This window comes from Amblyomma mixtum, chromosome 1 (genome assembly GCF_055824585.1).
Source record: "Amblyomma mixtum isolate Tamu chromosome 1, ASM5582458v1, whole genome shotgun sequence".
Taxonomy (NCBI): Eukaryota; Metazoa; Arthropoda; class Arachnida; order Ixodida; family Ixodidae; genus Amblyomma; species Amblyomma mixtum.
Window position 1 is genome coordinate 219,590,290 of NC_143012.1, and position 23,707 is coordinate 219,613,996.

At 47.8% G+C, this 23,707-nt stretch overlaps 2 protein-coding genes across 2 annotated transcripts in view; one reads left to right on the forward strand and one right to left on the reverse strand.

The window, feature by feature from the left end:
- Positions 1-23,707, reverse strand: part of LOC149370939 (uncharacterized) — a 73,179-nt gene that overhangs the window by 36,208 nt on the left and 13,264 nt on the right. The gene's annotated exons all lie outside the window — the stretch shown is intronic.
- On the forward strand, positions 4,460-23,459 carry LOC149370941 (uncharacterized). The gene is made up of 6 exons (XM_089567857.1): positions 4,460-4,479; positions 5,051-5,440; positions 10,158-10,335; positions 13,044-14,285; positions 19,564-19,884; positions 23,277-23,459. The coding sequence occupies exons 1-6, from the start codon at positions 4,460-4,462 to the stop codon at positions 23,415-23,417; spliced, it is 2,292 nt and encodes a 763-aa protein (XP_089423983.1). The 3' UTR covers positions 23,418-23,459.

Consider the following 23,707-nt stretch of genomic DNA (forward strand, 5'->3'; position numbering starts at 1 on the left):
CGCGTGTACTAGGTTTGCCTCGGGGTTTTGTTTGCCTATGGTTTCGTGTTCGCCTGGCAATGCGATAGTCCGGGGTTCGATTCCCTGCGGTTTCGGAAAAAAAATTGTATTTCTTTCATACCACGGTGACATCATCTCGCATTTTTCGTGACCAGTTTTAAGGACAACAACGCCAGATTTCGTTGCCGATGAGCTATAGATTGCTTTCGCATTAATATTACCAATGACCCGCTGCTTCTAGTACACATTTCTAAAGTTTCGCTTTCCATCTCTGCAGGTTGCCACGGCCGTCTTCGTTCCGCCTTCCGCAGCCCACTTCAGCGTCATGCACTCCTGCCGTATTCCTTGGTGCTGCGGCATTCAGCGGCACATTTTTGACTTGTATCAGCGTACATCTGTGTCTTGAGCGGCGCCCTTAATTTGGAAGTGACACCAGCCGCCAAAATTTCATGTACTCTAACAACGAGAAATCATGTTTTTTTGCTCATCTAAATACAGTTATTGCTAGTGTTCTATTGGATCCGTTTTGTTCCTCAGGGAGAATGAGAGCGGAGCATATAGCACCTCATTCCCTTTTGTATCTTCACTGTTAAAACGCATTTACTTGTGACCCGTGTAGTGTGGGGTAGTGACCACACTCGTACTATCCCAACGATGCTTACAGATTTGAGTGAGCATGAATTGGAGAGAAAGAGAATGCGCCTCCCGGGTGGAGCCTCTAGTCAATCTCCAGCCAATCTAGAGACAAGGTAGGCACAAGAAAATAACTTTAACTCGCCCTTGGTTTATAACATGTACCGGTGGCGCTTATTTTTCATCCGTCTAAAATGTGGAACATTCAATATGACTAAAAACTGATACTGAACTTTTTGTGCTGATTAAAAGCCTACTTTTATAGCCAGGAATGCAACGTACAAAACTAAATATTGTTAAGAGCATTGCTCCAGTAAGGGACTTTTTTATAATCGGATGATGCTTGCAATGTATCATTGGCAATGGTTGCTCAGAACTGATATGATTATTCAGCACCTCTGTTTTGTTCTGTGAAATAAGAATTCTGCTAAACTGACAATAAACTGGCGATACCAGCGGGAGTGAAGCGCCAGCGGCTTCCACCCATGCTAATCGAAGGAACCTCTGCTGAGGCCGTAACTGCGTCACCATTCGCTACGAACATAACTGAAGGAGGAATTGGCGCTACCGTCTGTAGTAAAGCACTAGATCTAACCGCAAAAGGTTTCTAAAAGGAGAAAAGATTCCACTCTCTCTCTGTCTTTTGAACATCTGACCCGTGCGGTCGTTGCAACCGTCGCGCACCCTTTGCGTGTTTCGCGTACTCCGACAGTCATGTTATCTAGGGCACTCTCTGCTTTGCGGCGCTGGTCACCGACACTTTAGCGTTGCGTTGTGGGTCGTGCGGAGTGCCGCAAGACCCACACAGGTAAGAAGGGAACCTCTACTTGCGCTCGCTTTCTCTGGAGTCACCGCTCATTACGGTGCCGGGAATCGTGAACTATGAGTTAGTCACTGCTGCTGACTGAGCAGTCATCGTGCTTGGTTCACAGAAGTGTCGGCACTTCGTGGGAACCGTTTACGCATCTATATATTAACTGAATTCTATTGGTGTCGCATATATTAGCATGGACAGTGAACGCCATTACATGATATTGGATTGCTATCACGCATTTACACAAGTATTAAACAATTTTTTTTCAATCCTTTACGATTATAAGGAATATCGTGTGTGCATTAAGTTGCTTGCAACCACTGTCCGCAAAATGATCCTTATATACTGTGCGAGCAGTATGCAAGGTGAACACTGGATCTCAACACCGGAATTGAAGTGAATACCGAGCTGCTAGCGCACCTAATTGTTGGATGATTTCTCTAAGAAATCGGCCGTCGAATTTGCAATAATGCCACAGTGGCCTGGAATCCACTGAGAACGCAGTTCTTGCTCATGATGGCGCACAAAGTACATTAGGGATCGGTACAAAAGACTAGTCCTCGAGCTTTCAAGCGCCGCCAAGAGTGAGACCGTGAAACTGTCCGAGGGAAGAATTACATGAGAAATCTCTGAAAATAACTATGTGGCTCGGATCCTGCGACAGGTATTCTTCCAGAAGACCATTTTGTGTCCCTTCTTGCTTCTTCCTCTATTTTCTTATTCTTCTCTTTGACTTAGCGCGCCTCTTGGCTTGGTTTGCCTAAGCTTGGAGCCGATCTGGTTGGGAGCACGGTAATGAAGAACGAAAGGAAGTAACAAATGTCAAGCGGCGGTAGTGGCTGTGTAGCGCTGGTGCATCAAATTCTGCGAAATACAGTCACACAATGGCGCAAGGTTGGCTCCGTATAACGTCTCTCACCAGAAAAAAACAGACAGATCAATGTTGGTTGCTCTTAAGGGAATAAATCGGTTGATCGGCGTCAAGCAGGCAAGCATAAGGTGCTTTGATAGGCAAGTTGCTTTGAAGTAAATGGCAAAGAGCGCAACTTGATGCGTCTAGAATGGCTTCCTAGGAGTCAGAAGCAAGTAGGACGAGGTCATTTCAGGAGCTCACATGCACTTAAATACTTTACTTCACCCTGCACCGGCAAAAATGAGCAAATTAAAGCACAGCGGCATCCAAAGCCACTGTCAGTGGCATTTGTGCTCAGTGTACTGCCCTAGCATAAACACAATGAGTCACCTAACCAGGGCTAATTAACGAAAGAAAGATTGAAACTGCTTTTACACAGAAAACCATGAACTGAGTCGAGAACTGTGGCATCGATGCAAATTGCAGTGCCGTACTCGAAATGAAAAAAAAAAAAAAAGCCTTAGGTCCGTTTGCATTTTGAGGCTTGCCTTGAGAAAAAGATGCCTGCCCCCTATGAAGCTTGAGGTAAAATGTGACAAAAGAAAAGTACTTACTCGTACTTCCTGAACTGTGTTTTGAAAACAGGATTTCACTTACTTGCATGCTGTGCCAGAGAGAAAAGAGCAAGAGGAGGGTTATTTCATGCGCTCTCTCACAAGAACGTCTCTGCAGGTGCTCCTGACTTGGTTGTTGCCTTCATCACCTCAATCTATGGTAAATGAAAAAGTACTTGTAGGAATTGCCGCCGCGGTAGTTCAGCGGTTATGGTGCTCGGCTGCTGACCCAAAAGACGCGGGTTCGATCCCGGCCGCGGCGGCTAGAATTTCTTTGGAGGAGAAATTCTAGAGGCCCGTGTACTGTGCGATGTCAGTGCACGTTAAAGAACCCCAGGTGGTCGAAATTTCCGGAGCCCTCCACTACGGCGTCTCTCATAGCCTTAGTCGCTTTGGGACGTTAAACCCCATAAACCAAACCAAACTTGTAGGAATTTGGAGAGTCGCACATGGACACATCTGAAAAACAGACAAGAGAAAATTGTTGTTTGTTGCGAAAGCTCTTGGAACTGCATCATTAAAAGTGCTCTCTGTTCCAGCTGTATCATACAGCTGACATGAGGGCATCGCAGGGGAAAGATGTATTGCTCCATTTCACAGGAAGCATCACTCTAGAGGAGCATTTTAGTGCAGCAACACTCTCGAGACGAGGCCTAAAGGATTGCCTTTTCATTGCTGTCTAAACAACCGTGTACGAGCTGCTGCCATGAATTTGCACGCACGCAGCCAAAGTCAATGCCTTTCCGTTCAACTGTGATAGATGAACTAATAGAAAAACTAGCCTAGAAACGGCCTTGTGATACAAATTTTAGTGAACAGCTTCCACGCAAAGAGAGAAATATAAAGTGAAACAGCCGAAACGTCCACTACGAACAGTCTCGTCAGAAATGACAGCTGTTTAGCCAGCCAGGCAGTCCTCTGAAAACCACTGTTAAGGCTCTACACGTCAAAAGAAAAGTAAAAAGTTGAACAAGGGCAGTGCTTGCCACGGAATTACCAAAATCAAGGAGCCTAGTCAGCCAGAAGATCCTCTGGAAAATAATGTCAAACAGCCCGTACGTACGAAGACAAGCAGGAAGCGCAGTGATGACGGTGCCCCTTGTGAAAACTACACTGCATTAACAAAAACTCGAGGTGTCGATCCAGCCAGGATGCCACATGATAGCCTATTCAAGCAGTCTGCACATATAAAAACAAGCACCAGTTAGGAAAAAATAATAACCTACACTTGAAAAGCCCACCTTGAATGAGGTTACCTTTGCTGCCGGAACTCTCAGTATTAATGCAAGAAAAAACAGACAAGGGCACAGAGATGAGCATTCGAGCGCTAAGATATTTTGTGCAGCACGTTTATGTCATCCTTTATGTTAATTGAAGAGATATGGGACAGGATTTTTCCCTGAAGTGGCCGTAATCAGGCTGATGAGGATGTTATTAGCACCCGGGCTAAATAAGAACACAGAATTCTCTCAGTCACGCACATTTGGGATGCCAATATATGACAAAGGTGCTCTAGGTGACTCCATTTATGAGTTATGCCGGAGCATGAACCTCACCATCACACCGTATACCCCGCGAATGCGTATTTTGAAGAGAGGCTTGCTGACTCTAGCGTCACGAAACAGTATTGGCTACGGCGTGCACAGGAACTGCCATGGCAAATATGCAACTAACATACTGGGCTAAAAATATCTTTGTATTGATTCGCTCTATCATGAAGCTGATAGTGTGCAAAGACAATGACAAGGAAAATGAAAGTAAACCTAACATTACTTCATCTTTCTTATGCGCAGGCATAAGTGCACTAGTTTGTAAAAAAAAAGGTAAAGTATATTATTTTCAACTTACTTCGCACGAAGAAACTGACGCTTGCGACGCTGTCGGTGCCAGAAATTTAATTTATGTCAAAAATCTAAGCCGCAGAATTTCCAAATTTCAGTCGTTGCTTTAAGCACAGGTGTGAAAGGGGACATAGGACAGGACACCAAACAAGGCCAACGCGCTCTCGTGCACTCATGGCACGAGCCGGCACGAGCCAGCACGAGCCAGCACGAGCAGAAGAAGAAGACAGCGAAGAGCTACGGACGTGTCGTTTCACGCTCGTCCTGGGTCTTCTCATCTTTGGTACTCTTGCAGGCAAACCGAAGAGGGAGCATTCCGTATGGACTCCATCTTGCTGGCGAGCTCTCCGCGCAACCCGCAGCTGGGCAGCAGCACGATACTGCTGGAGCGCCACTGGGTGCAGCACGACTCCGACGAGCGGCTTCAGCAGCGGAAACGGCGGGACCCTGCGCCCGATGCGCTCGAGTACTGGCCCCCCGAGGACACCTCGTACCCGGGCCGCTCGTTGCGCTACACCTCGTTCGTGCTCAGCATGTCTCTGGCCATGACGTCAGCGCTGCTCGTCACGCCCGCGGTCCTGTTCATGCAGCGTGTGGGCGCCTGCCACCGCGGCTGCTTCTCTCTGGACGACGACCTGAGGCTCTCCATCAACCACAGCGTGCACCCGTGCGACGACTTCTACGGGTGAGCGTACCGCGCCAGCGGCTTTTACTCCATTCGCGGCCAGGTGGCGAGCAAGTGTTGGAAATGCCGCAGATACCCCGAAGATTACTTAAAGGCACAGTGAACAGGAATCTGAACTCGTCGTTTTGGCGCGGGAACTCAATCTACACGTTCCGAGCATTCCTAAAAACTTCAACGCGTGGAGTGCCTTTCACCCAGTCCCGTGGCGGCTTACCGCTCTGCCATCGGTGGAGTAATACGTAGTAATCCGCAGTAGCAAATAGTCCGCGCGTATTTTTATTTCTGCGGGCTTTTTTTGCGGCTATATTATCTGGGACTGAAACTATTTATTCACAGAAACCTAAAAAACAAAATGAAGCGATAGAAAAGCCTCCACGGAGCTGGCTGAAAGGCACTCCACGCGTTGGTCGACTCCGCCCACCGTACGGGGAGAATTCAAAATATAAAGGCGGGAGCCGGACGTTAATTCGATTTAATTAGGGAAATCGGCCACACAGGGCAATAAATAGAAATTTCTGAGAATGCTCGGAACGTGTAGATCGATTTCCCGCGGCAAAAAGACGAGTTCAGATTCCTCTTCAGTGCACCTTCAACTCGTCAAGAACGGGGTAGCGTAGGTTGACCAATGAATGCGTTTCTGCCCGTGTTAATTTTGTCTATTGTTTTCATATTTCTTTCTGCCGCCTTTATCTTATAGGGTGTTGTAAGCCTTCCCGAACCTCACATAGCACAAATGATTGCGTAAGATTACCACACTTCCCCTGGTTCACGCCCAAATGGCTCGGGACTCGTGGTGTGCCTCTCGTGACAGCCTGGACAGCAATGGTCATGTGCTGCAACTAGACTCATGAACGGGCGCTTGGGTAAAGCTCCTCGCTCTCGCGAGTGTTTTCCCACCCTTTAGCCACACAATGGATTCGTTAGACGTTATAGGCGGCAACCTGCTCGTGAAGCGTTATACCTGACAGGCGTAAAGGTTCTCAGGACATCCAGCAGATCCTCGACCCTAACAATTGGATTGGATTGTAAAACATGTATTGCGTCGATAGCAGGTTGCGGAGGCACGCACTAGATGGCCGCTAGCCCATGGCTAGCGGCGACCTCGTTGGCCCGCTCGATTGCCCGCACTTGAGTCTTGGGGTCCGAGCTGACCAGCACGGCCTCCCACCGCACGGGAGAAGGGAGCTGTATCAACTCCGCCGGAGGCGGATCATCTGCGCAATTCCACAGAATGTGGTCATGTGTGGCCCTTTTACCACATTTATGGCAGTTCGGGTCGTACTGGCCAGGGTACACGAGGGCAAATACTGCCGGATTCAGAAGGGAGCGTGTTTGCAGACGGCGCCAGGTAACTTCCTGCGCTTTTGTTAACGATTTGTGGGGAGGGGGATATGCGCACCTCTCCAGCCTAAAACCTTTCAGGAAATCCCCCTCTCTCTCTGCCGCTCTTCACACGTGCTCAACGGACCTCTCCTGACCTACGTAATCGGCTCACGCGTTTGTGTTTTGGTGAACAGAGCACACAGCTTCTGATAGCGTGGTGCAGGAGTATTATTGCGAAAGCAATACTACTTGCACTTTCACGCCTTTGCCGTGCCGCGGCGGTGACCACCATTGACCTTCATTTGACCTTGATTGCATTAGACTGAATTAGATTGGATTAGATTGGATTAGATTAGATTAAATTGGATTGGACTGGACTGGATTGGATTGGATTGGATTGGATTGGATTAGATTAGATTACATTAGATTACATTACATTACATTACATTGGATTGGATTGGAGTGGATTGCATTGGATTTGATTGGATTGGATTGGATTGGATGAGATGGGATGGGACGGGATGGGATGGGATTGGATTGGATTGGATTGGATTTGATTGTATTGTATTGGATTGGATTGTACAAACGACGCATCACCACAAGTCTAACCACAAGCACCACCACCAGCTACACTACCAGCTGAACCATGGCGTAGGTACGGATATTGCTTTCGGAATTACCGTGCTTAACCAAACTAAGCCACAGCGAATTTTATCGAGGCGGCTTTTCCCGGGTAAAGAAAAGCGGCGGAAGAATGCTCTCACATTCAAAACCCAATGAGAGGTGAAATGGGGTGATTTTGCCCATCAGGATATGCCTCTATGACATCACATTGTTTACAACAGGGAGGTGTCTATTCACAACTGTGTATAGGAACGTCTTTTAGAGGTATCTTTAATGCCCCTAGAGAAAGTCTCTTACTATAGCAAGAACTGCGTAAGTACAGCCTTGGCCATAGGGACCTAAGGGCGAGAACTTAAGGCTGCTTTGAAACCCCAAACTTTCAGATGAGTGAAAACAAGTTTCTTAATTCTATTTTCTCCACCGCGGTGGCACAGTGGTTGTGGCTCTCGGCTGCTGACCCAAAGGACGCGGATTCGATCCTGGCCGCGGCGGTCGCATTTACACGGGGGCAAAATTCTAGAGGTCCACACAATGCGCGATGTCAGTCCACGTTAAAGAATCCGAACTGGTCGAAATTTTTGGAGCCCTTCACAATGGCTTTCCTCATAGCCTGAGCCTCATTGGGACGTTAAACCCCATAAACCAAATGTTTCCCCAGATATCTTTAATTTATAATGTGCCCTAACTGTACACTTACATGGCCAAGAAGCAAGCCAGGAGGTCTAAGACATTTCACCGAGGCTGTAGTGAATGAGCATTTGAAGTGCTTTCTTTCACATTTGGAACACTGTTGATGGGGTGCCATTTTTTCAGCATGACCGTTGGTTAGTCCGTTCAGAGGTGATTTGCACTTAAATGTGTTATTTAAAGGGTACAACAGTTAAGCGATTTGTCGCCAGCTGACAGCAGAGCGCCCGCGTACGCAATCAAAATTAGATTGCTGCTTACATGCGCTATACCTCGCATGAAATGTGTTGACCATCCCTGAAAACTCGCCGAATGAAGACAGCATGGACGATGCCTTCTTATATTTGCAGCAAAACTTTATGAAAGAAAATTTTCGCATTGTGGAGCTTGTACTGGAAAGCCATTCAGAAAAACAAGAAATTATTTCTAACCTAGGTTACTGCTAAGTTAATTGACCGGCGAGAGTCGTCTTTGGCTGCAAATCGCAAGCTGCGGTGGCGCGGATTCGCGCTGCCGCGCCTTATGCTGTCGCTGTTTCTAGCACGAACGTAGTCAGAGACGGCAGTTGAAAGTCCGCTGCCTTCGCATTGTCGCTGGGGCCACTCTTTCGGCTGTGCGGCCGTTCTATGCCAGGCTCGTCACTATTGCTTGTTCGCTTATTTTTATGACATAGCCTTTGGCTAAGCGTTCAGCAGCTATGCGTTCATTTTTACAGCGCTACTGCTTACCCAGCGCTTGCAGTGTCAACGTCATATGCGGGACGTCGTCTTAGCCTGCCCTGCTGTCGCACTTCCACGGAGCTGCTAAGCGGCTACGCCTGTCTGTCATTTTAACAAAGAGCAATTTGAGAGACATGGTGTTTGTTCCATAGATTCAGTAAATATAAAACTGTGCGAAGAAGACAGGACGAGAGAGACACAAAAACAAACACGCAAATGCGCACAACTTCCACCTGGATTTATTTCTTGAAAGCAGGGTACATATAATGGCGTTAACATAAAAGAAATTTATGAACGCATCGAAATCGCCCACGACGCACCGACGAAGAAAATAACAAGGCCATGTGTGCATCAAGACAGTTGGAGAGCCTTGGTGCGCCACAGAGAATTCTAAGAAAACCTAGGAAACCATCAAAGCAATTTCACTAAATGCTTCTCCGAAGTGATGTGCGAGATACCTCTCTCGTGCGGTTGGCACTACAGAGAACAAACTAGCTGCTATTTTAATGAACGCGCTCTGGAACAGAAGCAATTAATGCCCGCTGGCACGGATAGTAATCTCCCCCGCACTGCAAGAGCTGCAACACGAAAAGCTGTCACATTATATAGAAAAAACAAACTTCCTATCGACGGCAATACAAAAATTGAAAGCAAGTTATCGAGCTATTGTACTACATCGTCAATAGGGGTTACAACTGCGTCAGCTCACTACTTTTATCCATTTCAAGGAAAGGCTCTCCATCAGTCCTGACGCACACGTGGCGTTGTTATTTTCTTCGTAAATGCCTCGTGCAGGATTTCGTTGTGTTTGCACCTTGTTTTGTTATGTTAAAGAGCCATCTAAGTCACCTGCCTTCACAAAATAAATCCATTTGGAAGTTCTGCCATTTGTGTGTGCCTCTTTTGTGTCCCTTCTCGTCTTATCTTCGCGAAGTTTTATAGTTGCTGAAGCAACCTGTAGACCCGGAAATGCAGTCTTAATCACCCACTACACAAATGCTTTCTTCACATGAGGGCGCCCTTAATACTCCTGCAAGAAGAACTGAAGAAGCGCAGACATGAATGTGTTACTTAGTTTGGTCACGTTAACCTTTATGATACCATCTGGGGTGAATAGGCGGATCCAAAACGCCCAATAGTAAAGTGTTAGCCGTCACGTAAACGCGGCAAATATATGCCTAAAGAAATGCAAGGTATCCAAACAGCGGTTGTGCGCACGACGCTTGCAAGGAATCATTGGTGTGTACGTATCCCGAGCGGCGCAACTGGCTGTTTTTACCACGCGAATTCTGGTAATTGCTGTTTTCGAAACGTTGGCAACAGCTAGACATATTCCAGCTTGATAACAAGCGCTCTCTCTGCAGGCATGTCTGCGGTGGGTGGGACAGCGCCGAGCATAAGCACTACGTGACACCTCTGGAAAAGTACAGCATCGCCTTCAGCCGAAGCATTGTCAAGAGCATGCTGCTCGGGGACATTCCCAAGCGTTCAACGAAAGCGAAGGGCAAGGCTGTCGGGTTTCTATTTCGCTGCCTCAGCAAGGTGAGATGCGGAGGAGAAAGGAGGAAAGCAAGAGAATCTTACGTTTGAAACCCGATGTACCATGTATCGTGCCCATCTCTAAAGAAGCAATCTCCGAGATTAGCATTTTGCTTTGCCTATTTCTGATACCTCAACACAGAGCGATATAATATTCGCATTTCATGTTTCTTACACGTCTAATATCTCTGCTTTTGTCAGATATTGAAGCTTCAGTTCCTGGGAACATTGTACATTGAAGGAAAACATTTGCACAAGAGGCCAAGGCCTGTAGGGCATTTAGCGTATATAATATGTGGGCTGTAGATGAAGGAACGGTGCCTTGACTGAGGAGTCTCTGTGCCTCTTGGGAGCCTGTACACTACGGACATGAGGTCTGTGAGCAGCTGGGTGCAGATGTCTGCTGTAGGCATAGATATGGCCAGGCATTCTGCCAATGTGTTGTTCGGGGTTCTGGTAGTTGCTGCTCCTCGGGTAGTGCCTGTCTCAAGGGAAGCGGCTGTGTGGATGTCTAGGACTTGTGGGTGCGGCTTTGTGTCCTTATATGGGATGCCCTGCTTCGCGCCGCATAGTTCTCTGAAATGGGAAGCGCGTGCTTTCCTGCGATCTTTGTGGTGGTCTGGGTGCATGCTACGAGGGAGCGGTTTCAGCTGCAGGTTGCTTTGTAGGTGAGGAGCGACTGTTGTTAGCTTGGTGGTGGCGGCACTTGAGTTCTGAGTTCTGTGTGTTCTGAGTAACTGGAGCCCAATTAGTGTTTTTCTCAGTGTGCTTTATCGTTGCGTTAGCCCTATAGACGAAATTTCGTCGGAGACCGTCGTAGAGGACAGGAGATGGTCCCGAAAAGATGACGACGCAATCAGCATCGTCTAGGCACAGAAGCGGCGAGTGCAACGAAGGCAGGCACAAGGCGCAGCCACACCTCGCTTCTCCAATCTAATCTCTATCTCTCTACTCCTGCCCCAATCGCCTTCGGCAGACATAACTGGTGGCATAACTGGCGGACCTCGATATGGCGCCATTAATGTCGTGATATTAAAACTGCGGCCCAACCATTGGCGCATAGTGATTCGGGTGGTATCATAAATTTGTTTTTTTACAAATCACACTCAGCTGCTACTGATTTTGAAGGCTAGCTCGCAAGGTATTCGAACCACTCACATATGTACCGCCAATTGTAAGCCTTTTCGTGACTTTAGTACCAAAATTGGTGGCACAAACGTTCGTCGTACGCCATTCTGGATGATGTCATACGACTTCTCATTGCATGTAGGTGAACTCTCTCAAAAAGCGCCGCCGCGGTGGCTGAGTGGTTATGGTGCTCGGCTGCTGGCCCGAAAGACGCGGGTTCGATCCCGGCCGCGGCGGCTAGAATTTCTTTGGAGGAGAAATTCTAGAGGCCCGTGTACTGTGCGATGTCAGTGCACGTTAAAGAACCTCAGGTGGTCGAAATTTCCGGAGCCCTTCACTACGGCGTCTCTCATAGCCTTAGTCGCTTTGGGACGTTAAACCCCATAAACCAAACCAAACCTCTCAAAAAGCAGAAGAAATTCCGAGGTCATGGGTAGGAATCACAGCGGTGGTATGCAGTTTTTTACTCTGATTTCTAATCAATTATTTTAAAAATAATTTTCCTATTCTCGAATTGATGAACACCAGAAATTAAAAAAAACAAAAAAAAACATTCACTACAACCCTTGGTTTCGGTGGATGTTGGCTTCCGTCGTGCATAACATACATCGGCTGGTGAGGTTGGAGGCTAGCTCGCCACAAGGATTACAACCGACGACATATCAACTCATGGTGAGGCATCAATGCTTTAGCCTTTACAGCATGTAAGCAATCTTAAGTGCCCTTTGTACTTTGTAGTTCCGTCGTAGTGACAGATTTTTCTCTAGAATTGTAACTAATAGTTAAGTGCTTTCTGGAGCGTTTTTCTGTAGTTTTATTGTTACAAACAACAGCACAATAGAGAACCTGCGCTTCCCCGGTGGCACTGAAGTTATTCCACTAGGCGACTAAAAACTGCGCCGTCAGTCGCTTGGGCGGCTACACACGCGAGAGCACTTTCTGAACGATTAAGGAGGAAAACGGCGCAAAAAAACGTGGACAAAAGAGACAAACACGACAGGACCAGCGCCAACTTGGCGCCAAGTTGGCGCTGGTCCTGTCGTGTTTGTCTCTTTTGTCCACGTTTTTTTGCGCCATTTTCCTCCTGAATCATGAACCAACTAGCCCAAACTAAAGTTCTTCCTGAACGATTAGAAGCACGCGTTTGGCTGATAGCACTATTTGCCTCGCTTCTGTAAGCATAACCCAGATAACTGACACGCCCCACTTGTGGCTTCGGCAGAGCGCTGAAGCTCATGCCAATAAGCTTAGTAAAGTGGCGTGGGATGGAACTATAAGTGCCCCCAAAACTTTTTGCTCCTCTCGCTATGTTCTATGTTACGGCGCTGCAATCGACATGGCAAATTTCAGCGCAGGTTCTCTATACCAAACAAGATTTCGTTCTAACTGCAAAAATTCTTGTTACCACAACTTCACAACCAAAAATATATAAAAACATCAGTTGCGACGGCAGAAAATTTTCTATTCTGTTTTTTGGCTATGCATGTCTACTTTAATTCGACAGTGAGGCATGGCTACATTGCCAGGCCCAAAATACAGCTGTTTTCCCGCATCTACTCATAAATCAACTCTGAAAACTGCAGGGAGGCAGTCAAGGCGGCGAGACGCTGAGGGAATTCCTCCAAGAGCTAGGCCTGCCTTGGCCTAGCATGTCCTCCGCAACGCGGCAGCAGCTACTCGACATCCTGGTCCGAGCGTCACTGCAGTTCGGCATGCCCATGTTTTGGTCCTTCTACGTGGGCCGCCACCCGTTCCGCCCTTCGGAGAACGCCATCTACATGACACTGGAGTACCGCTTCCGTGAGTGGATACGCGACATCGACGCACTCTCCGTCAAGGGCAAGGAGAGCGACTACTTCAGGCGGTGCGCCGAGATCGTGGGCAAATCGGGCCAGTCGTACTCGCGAATGATCGAGCAAGTGCTGAACACGCACTTCGACATCGCTGACCTGGTGCACGTTTTCTGGGGCGAGTTCAACGTGCCCAGTTTCTACAACCTCAGCGACCCGGACCTGCGGCGGGCCGTCAACGGTTACCTCCCGGATGACTCGCAACTCTGGCCCGCCGACGAGATCGTCAACCTTCAGCCCGAACTATTCGACAAGCTGAACAACACGCACCTCAGCCAGGACGGGTGGCGGGAGCGCTTTAAGCTCTTCCTGGGCGCATACGTGGTCTGGGCGCTGTCACCCATGGTCTCCCGTTACCTGACCACCAGCATGCTTGAAGACATTGGCCGAGTAGGCAGCGAGGACAACCACCGTTTCTTCAAGTGCCTCGAGGCGCTGGAGATGGTGCTCCCGCTGGTGAAGTGGCAGCTGCACCGAGAGGCGATGAACCACCGAACTGCAATGTGGAAAGCGCTGCGGCTGGCGATAGAAACTACTCGGACCGCGACGACGACCTCTTACGGTGACGGCATTGCCAAGCGGGTGCATGGACTTACTACGCGGCTCGCAGCGAACGCGTTCAACATGACCAGCACTTGGGAGATGCTGGACAACGCGTACGCCTACCTGCCCAACGACAGCCACGCGTCCTTCTTTAGTCTGTTCCGTAGGGCCGCCAGAGACACGGTGACGTTCTTCAAACAGTCGCTGCGTCGGCCGCACCACAATGTGTTCCACGTGCCCGGTTTGACCGCTTCACGGCTGTATGGGCTTCTGGTGGGTCGCGAGGTGTCTGTTCCCTTTTTCTTCACCTCTTCGCCGCTGTATGAGCCGTGGCATCCGGCGCCCGTGCTGACGTCGCTGGCTGGGACGGCGGTCTCCGCACAGCTCGTGGCACTGCTGCGCTTCGGCTTGTTCCACGACAGCCGCTTTAGAGTGAGTCTTGAAGAACGAGCACTAAATGCTCAGTTTTGTCGAACGCAACATTTTTCGTTTACGAAAAAATAGGAGGATCATTCAGTCCGTGTTAGATCTGGATGCTCTCGGTATTTTATTGAATTCTACGGTTACTGACGCATCATTTCGGGAAATGCGCAGTATGCGTATTGTGAGGCGGTGTTAGTATGTGCTTGATGAAATAATTCAACAACAGAATGTTGGGTGTAGTTGAAAACGAGTGCTGGTTGTGTATTTAATTTGCTCTTCGTCCCCGGTTTATCACATTGTTATATGATGTATTAAATTAAGCCATACGAAGGTTGCATAGTTCATTCGTTCTTTCACTGTACTTTCAGTTGTGCAGTCGGTAGGTGAGACAAGTTCTTGCGAAAACTTTGCAAAGGTAGACAGATGGAACTGAAGGCCTATCTTTCTGGAAAAAGAGTGAAAACTTTTATTTGAATTGAGGAAGGTTGCTCGAGCAACTTGGGTGGCACCCCTAGTCCAAGGCGCCACTGGCTTTAGCTGACTGACGGATCAATTCTGCATGGAGCCTGTCGTGGTGTGTTGGCCTTCGGTAATCTGGCAGGTTTGATTAATCTTTTTGCCCTTGATCCTATCTGAGCGATCTTCTAGGGTCTACGTTCGTTTCCAACCTTTCCCTGCTTCTTTGAGCACTCGAGTGGAATCTGCCGATAGGTTTGAGTATTACAGGGTCCGGTGTCAGCGCAGCGAGGTTCAAGCGCAGATTTGCGTGGTGTCCTCTGATTGTTAATTGTAGAATGGTAATGACACGTTGGATTCCAGGACTATATGGCTCCTATTAGAAAACGGACTAGCAGGTTGGTCACTTGTTTGTTCTGAAGAAGATCGGCGTACTTGGACTTCAGCCTCGATGGATAAAGCGTGTCCATTTTCCTGCTGCTCCGTTGTTTCCACGTCGCATAGTATTTTCACTACTATGTCGCAGCAGTAATAGCTGCACGCGAGACTTTCTTCAAGTCAGCGACATTGTATGTCATGATAAAAAGCTTCTGCGTTCTGCTACTCGCCATTGAAGATGCCGTCCAGGCGGAATGCTGATAAGGCCATTAAAGACGGGAAAACGATGCTGCGCATATCAAAGTTTCAGCTCAGCGGGAGGGCGGACGCACTTGTTATGTACACAAAAAGGGTAGGGTAGATGAAGCGATCGCTATCACTGCTTTGTCCTGAGAAAGCACTATTCCTCCATCGTCTAAGAGTTTCTTTGAAACTTTGATCACATCGGTCACAGTGATTGAGAGCACTAGGTGTTAAGTCTTCTCTCGAAGTTCCCTTCAGACGTTTGCTCTGCGTATACCCTGTACTTGTCGCTGAGCCCGTATGTAATCTATTTTGAGGAATAAGGGTAAAACAAAGCCCCCTTTGCCTTTTTTCCGTTGCATATGCTTAACAGTAGTGACGTTATACGCCCCAACAGAAAAGGCCTTCAGTAAGGCCTATACGTTCCTACTTAAAGATAATCTTCCCATCCAGCAGCTTCGCCACTCTAGAAATTTGGAAAAAGTGAAACATTTTTCTTTTTAAAATTATCTGAAATTGGATGTTTTCCTTTTTGCAAATTTAACCCCTCAAATTTTCTAAAAAGGAAAATTTCTCGAATGGAATATAACTGCATAACTCCGCCCGAAGAGAGGACTCACGAAACACCAGGCAACACTACATAGAATCAAACAGCGCTCTGAAATTGTTGGTAGTGTATTCACCAACCACACGAAGCATAGCGCCAAGCTTCGAAATTTGCAATTTTTGCGCTCGTACGTTACCTTTCCACAGAAACAAATCTTCAATAAAGGCACCACTGGAAAGTACAAATTAGATTTTCTAGTGTAATACATAAAATATTTGTATCGTACTTGGAAAAATAAATCGCTGAACGCAAAAGCAGCCTAACCGTTTAACCGTCCAAGAAGCAGTCATTCGTAAGCTTTTGCCGCTATACCTCAGAGCTGTTCCTGAGAGATTTGACGGGCTGTCGCTGCTGCAGTCGCTGGTTGAGTTGAGATAGCTGTAATCACGCATTCCCTTTTACAAGTCCTTTCTGCCAAGAACTCGTCTAAAGCCTGCTCTGAGGTAAATCAATGATTAATCGCTAGAGGTTGCTCGGGAAAGACCCACCTGGGTCTCACAAGCCCTACTGGTGGCAGCACCCGCCATCTCTGGGTAGTGGCGCACCGCTTAACCGCTGCACTACGGCGTCAAAATGGTATAACTCCCAGCGATCTCTCACTGTAACGTAGAGTATGTATATATGGACACCAACCCATAGGAGCTATCGCGCCGTACTTTTAACTCATTAGGGACCCAGAAAATCGGAGAAATTTTCTTCATTTTTAACACACAATGCTCCCTTATAAAAAAAAAAAGATTACTGAATTTCCGTCACGATTGCCTCATACGTTCCGATGTTATATAGGTGTACTTTTTATAGTACGCTGGGTCCTCCCTATAGCAAATGTGGCTACTTCGCTCCGCTCCTACTTGGTGGCATGAATTTTGTAAATTGGTCCGTGAGTTTTTCCTAGGGCGATATAACACTTCTTGCAGGCCCCCGTGAATCTTTCCTGGCACCACAGTTATTCCAATTTGCGCGCGAAGCTTTCTCCTTTTCAGAGAAGCATCGGACACGATTGAGCCGCAGTGTCTGCGAACCGCTGGTTGCTGCTGCATGTCAAGCCGTAGGTAATGACGAGTAACGTTCGTACCAAAGAAAAATAGCCAGCAGCCTCGTCGCTAGCAATCTGGCAGATTGTTCAGGCGTTCACAATTGCAAAGCTGAGCTTTCGTGTCAACAGCCACCTCTACTTATTGTCCCTGATGTCTTTATAGTAGCAGTTGACGGCTCGATCCGAAAGGTCGACACCTGCCATACCACTGTTCCAAAAGGAAAGGAGGTTAAAAGACCCTGTTTTTCGTGCGCTCTAGGCAACAACGGCTTTAAAGAACATGCAGGCTCAATGCTGTTATAGTTGCAGGCCATAGTGACCTCACTGTTGTCCTTAGGCTTCAAAAAAAAAAAAAAAACGTAATCTACACTAATGAAGCAAGAACGAATTTTTGCTAGCTGCTTCTGTTCGGTTGCTTTCATTGGGGCCGAGTGGAAACTTCCTAAACCTATTTTGGCGAGCGGTTTCTGTAGCCCGAAATTCCTCCCGGCGGAGCGTTATAAACACGTCTGGACTAGTAAAAAACATGCCAGAAAAGATCAAATGGTCACTAAGCGTTGAAATCACCGGAGCCAACGACAGGACAACACGCACTTCCAAAATTTTATTTTCCGAACACAAGGACTTTCCAAACTAGGTGTGAAATGCATAACAGTAACTGGCTGCTCTGCAGAACATCTATATCTCATAACAGAACCATTATTAGAACCAATTAAAACACAGCAGCGTCATATTCAAGATAGCTAGTGACAAGTACAGCAGACTTGGAGATCTAGTTGAGGAGACAAAGTGGGATTTTTTCCCGGAAAAATTGCAAGGAACCAAAATATCTATGATTTGAAATCAATAGGCGCCGTTGTGCACACAGGAAGGCTCAGCGTACTATAAAAAGTACAGCAGCATATAATTCATCACAGCGGAAAGAAAGCCAAGCGTGCCGGAAATTCAAAGCATCCGTTGTTTACTGTCGTCTTTCCTGCTGCTGTATACTTGAACTAGCATTATATACATAAATCCGACCGAGAGAAAATTATAACCCAGGCGCTACCGGTGCAGTTCGTGGGAAACAAACATCTTGAAGCTTCACCATGGAAGCATGATATACAAGAGAGAGTAAAAGCGCCTTCTTAAGGGACGTCGGTCGATCCCGTGGTGACCAAAGCATGACCTACTTGAAAAGAAAAAAAAATCAATATTTGAAGTTCAAATTATAAAAAATTATTCTACTCTCAAAAAGTACGCTCGGCGCTAATGCTTCAAGGCGGAGCTTAAATAGTCCATTTTACTGTGTTAAACAGTCCATTGCCCCCATAAGATCCCCCTAGGAAAATGCTTTAGAGTGCGCTCTGCAATTCAGCTAGATTTTAAAGCTTTGTGCTATGAAACGCACGCCGAGAATAGACTATTATTGCATGTTGAAAAAGCCACTGCTTGATGAAGCTGCTAATACATTGCCTTGTTTAAATGAAGAAAAACAGAAGAGGACAGGACACAGGAGAGAGACACACCACTGTGCTGGGCCAGTACAGCGTGGTGGTTTGTCCCTCTCCTGTTTCCTTCTCATTTTTGCGCAGTTTTTCCTCTAATCTGCACGCAAAACAATCTCTGAAGCCGTTTCCGGGTTCGGGTGTGTGTGAGAGAAAAACTTTATTAAATAAACTCTAGATTTACTTTTCTTCTGCGGCTGTCAGATGGCTTCGTCCATCTACTTGTGCTAAGGTCGGCTGTCCTTAGTCCAGGGCTCCGCTAGAAGCTGCTTCCAGTTGAGCTCGCAGAATCAGACCTTCTCGATCGCTGGAGAGCACTCCCTCCCATTGCTGCGCACTCGGGTTTGTTATAACGAGTACCAAGCTTATCCTCTGGCATGCCCACGTTATGTGGCACAGCGTGGGTGGTTCTTGGCACCGAGGGCATTCTAATCCGACCGCGGCGGTCACGTTTTCATGGCGGCGAAACGCAAGAGGCGCCCGTGTGCTGCGCGATGTCAGTGCAGGTTAAAGATCCCCAGGTGGACCTCTCCCTAGATAACAAACACGCAACACTCTGGCGCAGACTACAGACACACAATCTCCCCCCAAGCCTTAACCTAGCCCACTATCATCCATCCTTTCCCACTTCCGCATGTGCCCTATGCCCAGAACCCTTCGCTTCTTCCCTCCACATCCTTTCCCTCTGCCCGGCGGACCCTCCCCCGCGGGACCTAGAGAACCTCAAGACCTGGGAGGACTGGGAGACCCTGCTGCGCTCGGAGGACCCGGCCGTGCAGACCATCGCCACCGGCCGCGCTGCCAGTGTTATGGACCTCAGGAACATAAACACTTGAGTGCAGTGGGGTCGTGCGGGGACCCTGGGACGTGCCCCGATTTCCTGTGTAAATACAGTTTTTTTTCTCTCTCTCTCTCGAAATTATTCCGGAGACCTACACTACGGCACCTCTTCTTTCACTCCCACCTTCCTCCCTTTCCTTACAGCGCGGTTCAGGTGTCCGCCGAGATATGTGAGACAGATACTGCGCCATTTCCTTTGCTCAAAAACCAATTTACCAATTTAATTCGTTCTCCGTGCAGGAGTACTCGTGGGCGTTTGCGGACCCAGCCTTGTGGCGGATGACCGAGGACGTGATCCGTCTGGAGCTCCTGGTCAACGCCAGCGGCCTGCTGCCCCACGCCAGCAGCCACGAGCACCGCGAGCTGTACACGGCGAGCATGGCGGCGCACATCGCCAGCCGCATGCAAGACATACCCGAGCTGCGCGGCCAGTTGGGCGGCGCCGCTGCGCCCCCCGGCGGCGAGCGGAAAATGTTCCCGTGGGTGCCGCCGGCGCAGCTCTTCTTCTACCTCTTCTGCTTCGCCGAGTGCGGGACCTCGGGACGGATGCTCCAGTGGAGGGTGCGTGCCGGCCAATGCGTTCTCTTGCTTGGTCAAACGAGCGCTTTCGCAATAACAAGCGGCTGTGGAAGGGTGGTGGAGAAAAACATTTATCATCAATTAAATATTTACAGAGAGGTCTTCGAAAATATAGCGCAAAAAGGACACAGGAGTGGAGAGGACAGGACAGACAGGTGTCGTCTGCGTCCTTTTTGCGCTATGTTTTCTAAGAACTGTTACCAACTAGCCTAAACCAAGCTACTGTTACAGAGAGGTAATTGGGGTAGGGCCCTGTTGGCCCCTTCACCTCACAATACTAAGTGGAGTCCCTTTTCCGGGGCCCCATTGGAAAGCGACGCTGCCCGCGTCTGTTGAACCCAAGAATTCTGGGTCTTGAGGTCTTGAAAACCGAGCAGGGCGGCCTGCCAGGCCTCCCTGATGTGGTTGGAGGAGATAGATGGGTTTGATCGGCACGACCAAACCATGTAGATGGTGTCTGCCACCTCCCCACAGAACTGGCACGCGCCATCAAAGCATGTGTTGAAATCCTTAAGCACTGCCGGGCACAGTACTGTGTTAGGGAGAATTTTGATGAGGGTAGTAAGGCGCGAGGAGGGGGGGGGGGGGGGTTCGAGAACGGGCAGTATCGAACATACATGCATCTGCAGATTACGTTTTCATACATTTTGTTTGTTTATACGGATTTACCGTCCCAAAGCGACTCAGGCTGTGAGGCACATTGTAGTGAAGGGTTCCGGAAATTAAACCACCTGGGGTTTTTAACTGCACGGATATCGCACAGTACACGGGCCTCGAGAATTTCGCCTCCATAAAAATTCGATCACCGCGTCAGGAATCGAACCCGAGTCTTTTTATTCAGCAGCTGAGCGCCACAACCACTGAGCCACTGCGGCGGGTATACATTTTGTGTATCGTATTAGGTATCGCTTGGAAAAATTGAAAGTACCAGAGTATTGCTATCGAAATGACTTCTTTAGCGTAGCGTGCAATTTTAACGTCACTCGGTACTAAAAATAGCTTTCCCGCATATTTTGATACTGCTGTTAGACTTTGGTCCGCCGGCGCTCTCTTAGGCGGTAGCGTGCATTTAAAAAAAGAGGAATTAGGAAGAAACCATAATAGTGCCGTTTCCCCGGTCAGCCGTCTTTCTTCCTATGGATGACATTATGCTATATTTCTGCACACTCACTTGACAGAAGGCACAAGGTGACAGGCTCACCGTTACGGTAGAGAAAACACTCTTTCACGGCTATTTAAAATTGCTTTCGGTGTCAACAAGAATGGAAGACTTTTATTAGTAAGGCTTTCCCTTGCTAAATCCTGTTCGCATGCGATTCAGACTAGTTCTGCTGCTGAGGACGATTGCTTTTGTCCTGCTGGTTTAGCGCACGCTCTTCTTGAGTCTTTCGCTGAGTCTTTGCTGAAGTTCTTCCGCCCCAATTGAATGGCTCTACGGGTTGACATATGTGCGAGAGCCTGAAGTCTGAGGTGATATCTTATGTTCACAAGGAACCCCACCGCCTGAGGAGGGTTGTCGGAAAATTAAGTGTTTATGTTCGTTTTCCTTCTCCCTGGAAGCTGTCCCGTTTGTGCTCATTAATCAAGAAACAAAAAAGTTGGGCGGGGTACCAACGACAGAAACAAGTTAAAGCATTGCAGAACGCAAGTCATAAATGGGATTCCGCTCCGCTGTGGTAGAGTATATATAGGACAGACGGGCCGCTACACTAAGCGATTACTAGAGCATGGGAACACCTCAGATGGAGCACGTGGACAGCATCTATCGAAATATTGAAGTCCTGTAGGCATCACAATGAAGTATGCACGCCGCTTTGAGGTCAAACAAGAGCTATGGGTGATGTGAGGGAACCAAAGAAACACCATAATATTTATGCCTTACAGATAGCGAGATACGGTGAGGACTCCATCCACTTTTAAGTAACTGGATTTTCTTGACTTGAGATAGGAATTGTAAGTTTGATGGCATTGTGTGTTTGGCGCGCATGTGCTTTGTTGCTAAGAAAGTCAGCGCTCGGCACATGTGCTTATTTTTCTGTATGCAGTCTATTACGCTGATTTTATGATAAAATGCTGGGTTTTCACGCAGTTAAACCAAGTAGAAGCGCTAAAACGTGTTCATTTTTCGCGTGTTCTTTCCGGCATCTTCATGTGTACGCAACCTCGTTTCTCGTTAGTTCTCCATTTTCAGCCCCTCTCTCCACTCGGCTGCAGCTGGCGCGACGTCCTCCTCTCATTGGCTAAAGCTAGCGCGAAGTTCCCCCGAACTTTTCCGAGCTTTCTCCCATTGGCTGTAGCTTGCGCGACGCTCCTCCGAAATAACCCGAGCTTACCCGAGTTACTCCGACGCTTTACACAACACAAAGCAAGACAAGATTCTTGCTCGGGGTTGGTACGTCTAGAGTGGTGATTTTGCACTAACCGTATCGTACCACTTTCTAATAAACTTAGTGCTGTGGAAATAGCTGTTCGACTTCCAAACCGCACTGAGCTCGAACGTTTTAGCGTAGGGCAAAGGGAGAGGTAACCAGTAAATGGTGCAGTAACAAAAAGTGCTTAAGCTACAGTTTAAAGTTTATTCTTATGTAATTAAGTGTTCAGAGACCGATTCGCATGAAGAACACTAGCTTCAAAAACGATTTTCCTGGGCTGCTTGTGGAAGCTTCTTTTCAATGCCACCATGATTCAAATTCCAATGCGAAAATATTAAAGGAAACAGCTTCGCTCACAGTGGAGCGTCAAGAAATCAGTGCGGCCGGATTCCCTTTTCCAGCACAGCATGCTACATCGAATAGGCAAAAAATTTTAATAACCATAGGTCTTTTCTAACTTGGTGAATAATAATACCAGCCTTATTATTTAGTGTTGTATCGAAGTACCGACGATACACTATCGAGTACCTGTACCGGGAATAAATCCTGATTTGGTATCGTGTATCAGTATCGGAAATACAGTTTTTAGTGTATCGATATAGAATATCCTTTTTTTAGCACTCTGCCCCACCCTGGTAAAGTGGGGCAGGAAATGTGGTACTGAAATACCTTCTTATGCAGTGGAAAAGCCTAGCTATGAGAGCTGACGCAACGAAAACAAGTTGCTCGAGCCCCATGGTGTCAAAATGGGAAATCCAAGGTTTGATTCTCGACAGAAGCAGCGAGTGCTTGAATAATTGGGCTCAGTCCAATGAACTCCAGTGACTGGCGCGTATGCTGGGACTATGCTTTGAGAGAAAGATTAGATGGAATAGCATTGACGCGGCTGTCAAGCTTCACTTGTGACAGTTTCCTTCCTCGCCTCTCCATTGAGGCGAGAAACGAAATGACGGATGACCACGGCCGCACAGTTTTTAATAGCTGGCGTGCGTGTTTCCGCAGGTGGCCAAATGCAACGCGGCGATCCCTGCAGCACCTCGGTTCCGAAGGGCGTTCAGCTGTGGCCCGCAACACCATCTGTACGGCAACTTCACGTGGCCCGAGCCTCCAGAACCTAACGACGCTGTGCGCTCTCGTGCCTGAGCACAGGGCTGTATGTCTAACATCCACGAAAGGCCCCTTTGCAACGTCACCAGTTGGACTCGTCGCACGAAACTAGTGTGATGTCATCCGCTTCGTTTTTTTTTTTGTGCTCCTGCCTTACTAACTCGTTAGGATATTTGTAAGGACAACGAAAAATGCGTTTACTCGTTTTGTACATACAATTCTAGATATATTTGTTCTTATTCCTTCGGTTTACAAACAGTCTGTTAGCTCGCACACGAACGGTGACTGTTTCGTTGGTGTGTTTTTTTGGCTCCGTAACGTGACGG

What these genes read in the sequence shown, in the direction of transcription:
- LOC149370941 (XM_089567857.1), top strand. Translation starts at nt 4,460, where the DNA reads ATGAACCTCACCATCACACC. An exon ending in CCGTGCGACGACTTCTACGG is followed by an intron (nt 5,441 to 10,157) that starts GTGAGCGTACCG and finishes CTCTCTCTGCAG; the next exon opens with GCATGTCTGCGGTGGGTGGG. An exon ending in GACGGATGCTCCAGTGGAGG is followed by an intron (nt 19,885 to 23,276) that starts GTGCGTGCCGGC and finishes GTGTTTCCGCAG; the next exon opens with GTGGCCAAATGCAACGCGGC.